Genomic DNA, 12,641 nt, shown 5'->3' on the forward strand with positions numbered 1-12,641 from the left:
GCTATAACTCGCCGACGGATCAACGAAAGTTAAAAATTTTAACATGAAAATTCATAAAAAAAATGACTTTATTAATATAGATTGCCATTTGAAAATCAAAACTTGATAGTTTTTTAACTATTAAATATAGGTGAAAAAAATTAAAATTGTATACAGTTGCATAAAAACATGTATCTAGGAATTTGAAAAAAATCTATACTTTTTGAAATAATGAGTGTTGTTAGATAAAAAAAAATCACCATGTACATAATATTTAATAGTCTTTTCTATAATGAATGATGAAACCAAAAATTGAAAAAAATTTAACGTGTCCATATTCCCGTGCTTACATTGCACTCGCTTTATTTTAATATTCGATATTAGTATTATTACATTAACCAAAATGGAAAATTTGAAACTTCATACATTCATACCTAATTCAAATAAAAAAAAAATAATAATAAATTATGAATTAAAAATATGTAAATTTCAGTACAAAAACCAAGTACCTATTTATTAAAATATTATTAAAAAGGCTTGATATTAAAAGTATTTAAAATTATAATTAATATTCAAAAAAGTTTTTAAATACTTTTACCAAATACCTAAATAAAAATAGATAGATATTATTCTATAGATAGACCTATAGAGTATAAACAATAAATTTAGTTTATAAGTTTATGGTTATATACTTATATACAACACTGTAGGGCACATAAGGTTGATAAATAATAATAACTGTAATTATTATTATTTAAATTAATAATATTTGTAATAATTCTCCAGAATTAATATACCTACAAATTATTATATTAAAAATAAAATAATAATTGAATGATTAGAATTTAATAAAAAAATAGAAAACAAGAAATGTATAAAATGTATCATCAATATTTTACTGCTTCAACATGTGATTACAATATCATTTTAAATATTAAGGTATTACTACATGACATTATATGATATATGCTTTTATGAAACTATATTAGGCTAAGTTAAATAAATTGCAATGTTTATATTATATTTTATAACAATTGTTAAATTTAATATGCTTATCAAAACATTGAAGTTTGAACAACTACTTAAAAATTATATTTTAGATTTATGTTTGTACAAGGTTAATATTGAATATTGATTTAATCATAAACGTGATACAATTTTAGAACAAATATAATAACTAACGGCCTAAAATATTATATTATTAATAATACATAATAATATAAAAGCTTATATAATTAAAAATAACAATGGACAAAAAAATGTATAATCTACAGTTCTAGTATTTTGTAATTATAATAATGCAAAACAATAATTTTGAATAGCAACTTTTTTTACATAAAAAAAAAATAACGAAACTAAATACTTATCAATTTATAAAGACATTTTAATTTATCAAAAACAAAAATTATACCAATTGTATTCAATAAATTAAATGGTAAGTATTATAATAATATATTTAAAGTATTTGGTTGACTTACCATGCAATGCAAATAGTAACAATTTTATATGAAATAAGTTCATATCTAATTATATTGAATTTAAAAGAAAATTATGAAATTTTGAGTAATGAATAATAACTGAAATTGTTTATTTTAAATCAAATTTCAAACTTCTAATTTAATTTTATCTAACACGCATAATAAGTGTATTATCATATTGAGAAAATACATCAGATACAGTGTAAATTGGTAATTTATTAAACATAGGTACATCTCATAAGAAGTTATCTTTAAAATTAATTAAAGTAAAACCACAATATTAACTGTGGCAGTCAAATCCATTTATGAATAATTATTTTTTATTTTGTTCACAATAATCTGTAAATATTTTCAAGACGATGTTTCATATAAAAAATATATAACAAACAAACCTAACTTCATGAATTTCCTTAAAATGTTAATTTTAAATATTTGTACCAAATAAGATACTATTTAAATATTTACCTATCTCATATATAATAAATACATACAAAATTAGATATTAGTAGAAATTTAAATCTAATAACCAAATTTTTGCTTTTTTAGTCTTCTTTTAGATTTTTGTAGTTCTCCATCAGATACATCAGAATTCTCTGATCCTGATACATCCAAGGCTAATTCACTAGACTCCATGGCATAATTTCCAGTAGCCTTAGCTCTCTCTAACGTCCTAATCTGAGATTCCAAAATATTATTCTGCCGTTTGAGATCATCAATGTCTTGTTGGTGTGAAACATTTTTGCGTCTCATAAATTGTATGTAATCAGCTGCTTTTTTTAAAATCTGTGCGCGGCTAGCAACTTTTTCACCTTGTAGTGATGGAACTGAATCTCTGAGACTTGTAAAACTGTCTTTAATATGGTCACGTCTTTTGCGTTCCAATGCATTATGGTGTGCACGCTTTTCTGCAGTCTCCAACTCAATGTCTCGGTCATCATCACTCATCTTGAGTCTAAGTATTCAAATAACTCTTTTGGAGCAAAATCTAAAAAAAAAAAATCCTTATTAATAAAGAAATATAGATACAATGATTTAATAATTAGATCAATACTTAATATTCCATGATTATTTTATGAGAGGAAGTTAAATATTTTATCATAAAAAAATTATTAAAAATTATAACTTAAGATAAACAAATAATGGTGGAAAACATTAAAACGTTTAAAACAAAAATGTATTATTGTATTATTTAATAATGTTATAGTTACAATAAATAAAATCTAAAAATAACTTTTTTTGGTGATCATAACATCAATCATATTACTTATCAGTTATCATTTATCTTCATTATAATATTATGGAAACTGAATAGATAATAATGATTTAGTAATACACAACAATATTGAATATAAATTAAAAAATTTATATTATACAGATTTAATATGAGGTTTATTATTTTTCTATCTAACTGCATACAAAAAGAGTAAAATGAGATATATTAGAACAAGACTCAGTATACTTGAAAAGTAACCTGATAATCAAAACATACATTCATAAATACTAACACGTAGGTATAAGTAAATCATTTTTCTATAGCCCTCTACTATCAGCTAAAGTAAATGTGCTAACGCCTGCTTGGAGGTTTTTAGACAATAAAACACTAATATAGGTCAAAATTCTATTTTCTTCAAGCAAAAAACCTTTAAGGTAATAAAAACGATTTAGCAATTTTATGATACGGACGCACGGTTAAGTATTAAAACCACGGCATCTGTGTCTTTCGATTGTCATTGGCATTGAAACATGCAAGTACACAATGAATGAAAAAAAAATGCAACAAACTCTTACATCAGTATTGTCTCCGACGAGGCCTTTTCGGTTAACTACACTTTTCTTCCGGTGTACAACTGTGCAGTCAGCTGTTACGTTATTCAATATACTAGCCGAAACAAAGGAAAATAAATAAATTTATTCAATTTTGAGTTGTAAATAAAATAAAGTACCAAAAAACATTGTATTTAATTTTAATCAACAAACATGTTCTTATCATTATACAAAAGAGCAACCCGATTACCGCATTGTGTATCAACATATCACAGGGCTGACCACATTTGAGATGTTTTGATATTTTTGTTTTTCATTTTCGACTCGTTGTCACCACTGGGAACAAGACTACTTTACCGGTTGATCCATAGATATTAAAGAATGGATAGGCCATCGCTATATTAATCATATAGAGGGAAGTGTGCCGGAATGGGGAAGAGAGAAAGACAGATTTTATTAATGCCTCTCACTCTAGCAGAGGTCTTGTCATAAATTATATTTTGTGATTATTATCATTGATGGATGTATAGATAATTAATAGATATTGGAATTTATAAATTATTAAAATATTATTATTATAAAATGTAATATGTTTATTGTATAATAATATAAATAATTTTTAAATAATTAATCCTAATTCTGTTAAGACCTCTATAACCTCAAAATTATTTCTAATTCATGCCCGTATGATAAGCACAAATGGCCTATCCATTCTTTAATATCTATGGGTTGATCTTATTTTTTGAAATTTTTTTTTTTTGAAAAGGGGTGTTTTACGAATTAAGAATGATGATGCTAAAATAAATTGGCGGAAATAATTAGTTTTTATGTTATGACGTATGACGCTTTTAAGTTATGCACGTGTATCGGCACTCCGGCACTCGTCGCTACAGAAATTGTGACCCGTGTTGTTTTCTTAAAAAACGGGTTGTTATCCACGAAAATCAAGACAATACCAATTATACATAGCTAATAGCTATACAACAGTTTTATGTTAATTTTTTTATTCTAAGTAAATTTATACTCATTGCTAATAATTATAAGTTATGCTCAATATAATAAAAATATTTATTAATAAAATATTGTTTGTACATTGTACCTAAACCTACTAATTTTGTGTCTTATATAAATACATAAATACATAATATTAAAATGCGAATTGGGTTTTATTAGTTTATACACGAACATTTAGGTTTCTAACATACCTTGAAGGGATTAAAGTTTATAAAATTAAAAAAGTCCCTAGAAAATAAAATAAATATAGATATTGTGTATATTGTATAATGACTATAATGTATGAATAAATAATTAATAAATTAATATACATGGGGCCCCGCAAAATTCTTCACCGGACCTCGAAAACCATCGGGCTGGCAATGGTGACCAGTGGCAGTGCAATTTTCTCATGATTTTATTACCTATTATAATTTATCTTAAATATACCTACTGTATATACTTTGTGTTTTTGTAAACAGTTTTCATATACTTTTGCTTGCTTTTATATATTTTCTTGCTTTGCTTTATATTGCTTGTATTTTAAATTTTAGACGTTGATTAGGTTACAGTCTTGATTGTATTGAAAACTTCTGATCTATGGATCATTAAAAAAAAAGAGTGGTGCTGCATATCGTAAAGCTGCTAAATTATAAGAAACAAAACAAAGTGCCATTGTTAAAAAGTATTAAAATATTCAAGATGTGTTCAATCTTTAGTGTAACAAAGTTACAAACTTTAAAATTTTAATATTATAGTATTGTGTAATTTTCCTCACCACCTTTAATTGTCAAACGACATACGATTATGTCGTCCATGTCGTTTATGAGGTATTACACGAGGCGCGTTTTTTTATTGTGGTGTCCCCATTAGGCCTAATCCACATCGTAAGCAAGAACGAGCAAACGTCGATCGACTGTAATAATAATGATTATTATTATAATTATTATTATCAATAATATAAAATAGACTTATAAAACGATTTTGATATAATATAGGTAATTATATTAATAATTGAATGAAGATGATCACATAGTCGTACTACATTCAAGTTATAAGTGTTACAACGTTGAATGCACCCAATGAATAAGCTGGAATGTTTCTCCTAGTTTAATTAATTATTGTATTTTTATAGATATAAAATGTCAAAAAAAAATATGAAGAACTCCTGTACTCCTATGGTAAGTAATACAACAGATAAGGTAACTGCAATCTGCAAATTATATGGTCGGTCAGTAGGTATATTGGATTACTTTTAAAAAACGATTTGTAGACTGCAGTGAAACAAAATACATATTCAGATATTTTATTATTACTATTTATTTTTATAAAGTTATAAAGCATTTCAAACTTATACACATAAAATTATAATACATATTATATATTCCAGCACTTCTTGCCAGCTTTCATAGGAGGGAGAGGATATGTATATTATATACCCCTAAAAATTAGCTAATTTTTATAGAAAAATTTTTATTTTTTTCTATTATCGATATAACGTATAAAGACTATGCTAAGAGGCCAAAAGTTGTATGTCACAAATACTAAATTTTACGATTCATGTACAGATCCTCGTGATATATTACCCGTTATAGACATTTCCTCGTCAAAAAAGGATCATATAAAACAATTTATTTTAATTACATAGCTAGGTATTGTATACGTTTATATAGCTTATAAATGCACCCTGTATAGTGTATGTGGATAAATTAACTTTACAGGAGAGCAATTGTAAGATTTTAAATAATTCCACACCAAATAATTTCTGTTGTAGATTTTTGTTTTCAGGTGTTGCAACTTATTTATTTGTAAAATATTCTGTAGATTACAAAAATTATTACTTTAAAGTCTTAAATACTTTTTTAATTTAATAATAATGTTTCTCTTAAACTTAAATGGGACTTGTTATAAATGGCAATTATAATATATTTTTACAGTGGACATACGAGTTTTTGATGGACATAAACTGTTAATTTAAATTTTAATAAAAACTCTAATTAATTAATAATATAAATTAGTAGTTAAAATGTACTCAAGACTAATTTTTGATATATTAAAATAAATATAATATATACATAATTTTCATAAAAAATTTAAAAAATGAAAAAAATATTAAATTTACTGTGAATAATAAAAAATAGCGTTTTTATAAAATTTTTAGTCAATTAAAACCCGTTCTTTAATGTTATTTTATGCTCATTAAAGACATCAAATTTTAAATGTAAGAAATATAAATATACCTATATCATTCATAATCATTAATCATAATTAAAATTTGTATTGAATATAATTTATTGACAAATTCCAAAATAGACTGGAGACACAACGACAACAAAATATGACACGAGCGTCACACGTTAAGGTTAAAATATGATAATAATTGTTAAAACCTGGCCAATTTTCGCGCGCTGTCGCATAACTTAGCCCGAACGAGTTCAATAACTCGGTTAAAGTTGTGAACCAGAGAGACAACAGCTGTTGTACCCTCTGCCCTTCGCGTCGTGCACTTTTATCGCACTCGTCGCCATTGTCATTTGTCGGCGGCTCGGCGCGAACCGGCTTTTGCAATTGACTCACTCAATTTTTTACCTCGTGACTGTCGAGTTCGCGACATGACTGGTGTCACCCCGAGTGCGCCCTAAATTTCTGTGGTTTCCGAATGTACCTGTCTGTGTACAGCACTACAGCTCCAGCGTTTCCACTGGTTTAACATCACCGTAAATAATACATTTTTATACCGATATACGCATTGTTGGCGTAGGTATTAAATCCGAACGTAGGCATCTAGACCGTTCGGTGTCGTAAAAAACCACATGTTGTGTGCGAGCGGATGTGCAGATAACTCCCGTTCGTGTGGTATCCGCTCACCACATACTTTCGGCCGATATTATTGAGGTCCAGAAGCCACGCGTCATGGACGTGTCAGTTTTGCCCGTTCAGAACAGTCTTGGAGGCTAGCCAGGCTAGGCCACGCGGTGTCCGTCGGTCCGGTAATATTGTTTTATATTGTATTTTGTAATCATACGCTCATCTTTATTATAATAATGTGTTGAGCAGTTAAAAGGCACTCGAATTTTTTCGGTACCGTTATTATTGTATATTTTTAATTATATTATTTTTTGATATATTATACCATTGTGAGGACGCTCGTATTATTCTTTTATTATAATTTTTTATACCGTAATATTGACATTTTATATTCCGTTATATTATTTATATATTATTACTTGTCATTGATATACTAATTAAATTGTCATTAAGGCCTGTTTCACATAACGCGTATCGTAACGCGAGCGTAAGTTCATACGCGCCATATCGGCGAGCAAAACGCACCGCCCTCGGAGAGGCGCATATGAACTTGATCAATATAAACTAAAAACTCGCGCGTACGATACGCGTCCATGAGAAACGTGCCTAACAATTTCATGTTATAAATATATTACATTTTCACTCTTTGCTTATTACCTGCGCAAGTTGCGGCAGCGGGCAGACAACTGCACTTGTAAGATCTGTTGCACCACCAACAATAATAATAATATCTTGTGTGATTAAAATAAATTTTCTAACTAATAATACATCAAATGGACATATAATTTTTGGACCCATGCCATTGACCCATGAGGGACCCATCCACCATATCCCCCAGTATCTACGCACTAAGTTCATGCAGCAAAATCAAAAACCTGTTGTGAAACTATTTGTAACCTATCAAATATATTCCTCCCACTCAAACCCCCATCAGTCCACTAAACAACTCCAGGATCATCTGACTCAACTCCAAAGCTGGTTCTGCCCGCCTTTGGAGAATAAAAATAAACGAATCCCAATCTAGCCACATAACTTTCATTCTACGCTCTATTAATAGTCATCCCTTATCCATCAACAACAACATAATACCCCGACAAGATAATGTTAAATAGGTACCTTGGTATCCATCTTGACAAAAAACTCAATTGGTTAAACCATATTAAAATTAAACACAAATCTTTAAATTTACGTCGTCATTCTCATAGAAATCTATTACGCTCCAAACTTCCACTTAGAACCAAAATTATAATATATAAACAAGTTATAATACCCGCTATGAATTATGGCATCCAATTTGGTGAGCAGCTAAAAAATCAAATATTAATATACTCTAATCCTTCCAGTCTATAAACTTATGCATCATCACGTCATGTGCTCCTTGGTTCGTCAGCAATCAGTCCCTTTATAATGACCTGAAAATCCCAACTTTTCCTGAATTAGCCTCTCAGCCTTACAAAAAACTACACACAGCAACAATTAACCATCAAAATCCACTTATCTCCAATCTCCGTTCTTTAACTAACCCAATCAATCCACCACGTCGATTAAAACGATGCTGGCCTAGATATCTATTAAACATTTAATATTTTAATTAATTAACCAACTGATGACTATTGAAATTTGAAGTGGTGTCACCGGACGCCTCTTTCTCTCAATTCTACATGTCTTTTTTTCTTTTAAGCCTTCATAATTTGCTTATTGTATAATAATGTATACAGATTGTAAATATTCATTAAATAAATAAATAAAAAAAAAATTATTATATTGATATTTTGTATTTTTTTTTTTTTGTTTTTAATAATGTATAAATTATATTTTATTTTAGAAAAAAACGCAGTTAGGTTAGGTATTACGATAATAATGACTCAAATGAGATAACATTTACAACAAAGAATAACTTAAAAGCACATGGGAGAATAGCTAAAGTGTTGGCTGAACAAGCTAGAGCTCTTCACAGTAGTACCTTTGATTCCAGCCAAGGTGAAGATAACACAAATATAAAATATGGTAATTTAATTTTGTTCTATAGCCTTAATTTAATCCTATGTCATGAGCAGAAAATCCTAAAGGGTTAAAGGTGAACCTCGAACTACAATTGATAGATAAATGTAATAGAATATAAAAAATAATTTTGATACTATATATTTTACAGACTGTATCAAGATCTTGATATGCAGTCAATTGAAGAAGAAATAAACGCTTAAATAAACCGAAAAAAATCAACAAACTGCAATTACTTCTTGATAGTGAAAATTGGTGGCAAAAAGCTATGCCATCAGAATTTCAAAATTTAGTCGAATACATTCAAACTACTGATCAATTTCCAACGACTAAATCATCACCAAAGATAAACATAATGGCTTTGAACAGACTCAAGTGTCTCAAGTGCCAATGGTGAGAGTGAAAAAGTAAACGGTATAATCGAACAACATAATGAAGATGAAGAATCCAGAAATTATTATTTATCGGATCAAAAACAGTTGTAGTGATTGTCCGAATATATAAAACATTTAAGTAATTGTTATGTAGAAGTGTGTTCTCATCAAGATTTAAAATTGAAATCGATATTACTTACGTATTGTGGAAACTATAGGAACAGATGTCTGAATTTTTTTTAGGTATTTTTTAGTATTTAAGTTATAAGTTATAACTCATATACTACCAATTCGAATTTCGATTATTATACATTGAAATACTCCGAAAAAAATTCTGCTTCAGAGTATGAAACTAAAAATGTATGTTATCTTTCAAAAATGTAAAAAAAACTTTAAAAATATAAGATAATTTTTATAATAGGTATATAAATGTTTTTTTTTACCTATTTAAATTAATATTTAAAAATATTTTCAAAAACGTTATAAGATTTAGAAATTAAAAGAGTGTTGTTCGGTAAAATAATCACTCAATAAAATAACATAGTATTCTAAATTTTATCATTTTTTAAAAGTCGCATGTCGTATAATAATTATAACAATTATACAATTATGTATATTATGTAATTATCTATCTATTATAAGTATGTTATTTATTATAAATAAAGTTTTACTTCAATAACTTAGGTTTGAATGATGTTATTAGATAGTTTTTTTCAACTATTAATATCGTACGTACCTATAATTTATTATTTCAACAACCTTTACTTGGATAGATATTAGATAGGTATTACCGCTGATGGTAGGTATCTGAAGCTATAATCTATTTATATACATATATATATATATATGTACAATCAGTGGTGTATTTTCAATAATTTCTTGAGGGGGTTTTAAAATTTTTAAAGCCCTACCTGTGTAATACAAATTGCAATTAAGATAACGCAGCGATACTCCTCACCAAAATAACCCAAGTAACCTGTCTTAAATAGTTATATAGACAGTCTACATCTTATCTACCTCGTTAAATTATTAGAAAACCCATAATAAAATATTTATTTAACATTAAGTAACTTTTTTTTTTGTTCTGGGGGGGGGGGGTGGGGGTTTGAACCCGAAAACCACCCCCGTAAATACGCCACTGTATACAATTTAAAATTAGGTGAATAAAGAACAAATCATGAAAACCAAAAATGAGATAAATGGATTCAAAATTATTGTAACAATTATATACTGATTTTGTTTATTTATTTTTTTTTTTGTTTAATAAAAATAAATTATAAAATAATAAACACTATTATTGCGCTAAATTGTTGCTATGTAACATTATCTAGGTATTATTTATCTCTATTATGTTAATAATAAAATATTTTAAAGTCCTTACTAGAAAATACAAGGGTACACCATACACGGACTTGTTACATTAGGTATACCGTATACAAATATTTCATTTACCTTATGAAATTATATTTGTTATTTTACTTACCTACGAGGCTACGAAAAAAACTTGAATGCTTCAAACAAGAATTCTTTAAATTAAAAAATTAAAAAACGGTCATTAAATCGCACACATGTCACATGTGAAAAACTGCTGAAATAATACTCACACAATCGGCGGCTGCTGGGAAAAAACAAAAGACACGACCGTCGTCAGCCAGATAAGCTCGGTTGTTGGACGGACCGGCAGCGGTGACACGGAAGTGATGAAAATCGCAAACGGTCTGGACAATACAACATAGATAAAATGGGTATTTTGCATATCCCGTGAAATACGCATGCGGCTCAAAAATCATATAAAGTAGAAGTAATTGAAAAACGAAATCAACTTTTATAAACGCCTCAATCTCAAACAGTCAAACAAATACTGAAATTACAGTCTGTTGACGGAAATTCGCGAGTCGCTGTGTCCTGTGGCGTTTTCGGGTAAATTTCATAAGGGGAGAGGGGGCGAAAAAATTATAATCTTACGCATCACTTTGGTAAACCAAAACTTAAACCTATATGTTGGATGTAATTTCAACTTATACCTATTAGCTTTAAATATTGTACATAATATTATATACTGTGCAGATACAGTAAAATAGTGCTTAAAATTTAAAAGTAAAAACAATAACAATAGTAATAGTAAAAAATAAATTTACTTATTTATTTTTGAATAGTTAAAATTAGTAGTAGTAATAATTCATGTTATATAACAAAGTCCAAAACTCTTTTATTAGAAGCAGCAAAACGGTTTTACATTTCGGTGTATATTTAAAAGAGCTGATCCAGTCAGACTTTACTGGCTCATTCTGCTCCTTAATCAGCTTTTTAATCTAATAAACAATACACCAAAGCAATAATAACTAATAAGCATAAAGCGTGAGCGTACGCATAAGTAATAAACAGTAATTTATTTATTTACTTGAATAGTTGAATACTTTAAAATAAATAAATTTATGTTTGTTAAAAATTGATTTATGCATATTGTTGTTTGAACTAGTGAATAATATTATTAATGTTTTATACAAAACATATTTTAACAATTCTATTATAAATCTATTATATTTTACACATAGTTATAACATACTTCGTCATTGCAAATTGTGTATAACAACATTTTTTTTTTAAGTTTATTATTTGTAATTTTAATTTAAATTAATAAAATTATATTTTATTATGTTTTATATTATATATTATGATCTATTTTAGGAAATATTTTGGAAATATCTATTATCTACGTTTAATACGTACGTACAGTTACGTACAGAGAGGTTATGGGGTTCTTCAAAGTGGGGAAATAAAAAGCGCCGTGGAACTAATAGGAATTGCTATTTGGCTGAATTTGTGTGAATAACACGTCTCGAGAAACAAGATGCATTTCAAGCTATTTTAAAAGATATTTCAGAGTTCTGGCGATCTGGCCTCCTTTGTAATTTAACATATTTTTTTTACTTTAAAATTATATTACATTTTTTAAATTTGAATTTTAGACTATTTTTAATAATATTAAATATTGAAATAGTTTTTAAATTTATTGTATTTTTTTGTTTATTTATTTATTTATGGCGGGACGATACATTTTTTACGGGGCACTTTATCGGTGGGGTGATAATAAACAAGTACCGTTGTCATATTATACAGAAATTGTAAATTGAATTTGTCATAATATACTAGTTTTATGTAATGAATCGTATTTTTCAATATTTTATTTTTATTTTTTATACTATTATATAATTGATTTCATACCACGAATTAAGGTGTACTT

The 12,641-nt window shown here is 27.5% G+C and overlaps 1 protein-coding gene and 1 long non-coding RNA gene across 3 annotated transcripts; one reads left to right on the forward strand and one right to left on the reverse strand.

Annotated features, from left to right (window-relative positions):
• Window positions 1-852: 852 nt before the first annotated feature.
• On the reverse strand, window positions 853-3,439 carry LOC114130777 (protein max). 2 transcript variants are annotated; one of them, XM_027995834.2, is made up of 2 exons: window positions 3,145-3,439; window positions 853-2,442 (listed from the first exon to the last, which is right to left on the reverse strand). In XM_027995834.2, exon 2 carries the CDS (start codon window positions 2,400-2,402, stop codon window positions 1,977-1,979), a length of 426 nt encoding a protein of 141 aa, XP_027851635.1. In that variant the 5' UTR covers window positions 2,403-2,442; window positions 3,145-3,439; the 3' UTR covers window positions 853-1,976. The 2 variants fall into 2 exon arrangements, with proteins under 2 accessions (XP_027851635.1, XP_027851634.1); XM_027995833.2 differs by having other exon boundaries at window positions 3,246-3,438.
• A 2,803-nt stretch (window positions 3,440-6,242) lies between these two features.
• LOC126550316 (uncharacterized) lies at window positions 6,243-12,560 on the forward strand. Its single transcript, XR_007604379.1, has 3 exons — window positions 6,243-7,204; window positions 9,175-11,317; window positions 12,086-12,560. It is a non-coding gene; the product is annotated as an uncharacterized LOC126550316 (long non-coding RNA).
• Window positions 12,561-12,641: the final 81 nt, after the last annotated feature.

The sequence above is a fragment of the Aphis gossypii genome, chromosome 2 (genome assembly GCF_020184175.1).
Source record: "Aphis gossypii isolate Hap1 chromosome 2, ASM2018417v2, whole genome shotgun sequence".
Taxonomy (NCBI): Eukaryota; Metazoa; Arthropoda; class Insecta; order Hemiptera; family Aphididae; genus Aphis; species Aphis gossypii.

Bases quoted from the DNA above. Each gene is read 5' to 3' on its own strand.
- LOC114130777 (XM_027995834.2), bottom strand. From the start codon at position 2,402: ATGAGTGATGATGACCGAGACATTGAGTTGGAGACTGCAGAAAAGCGT.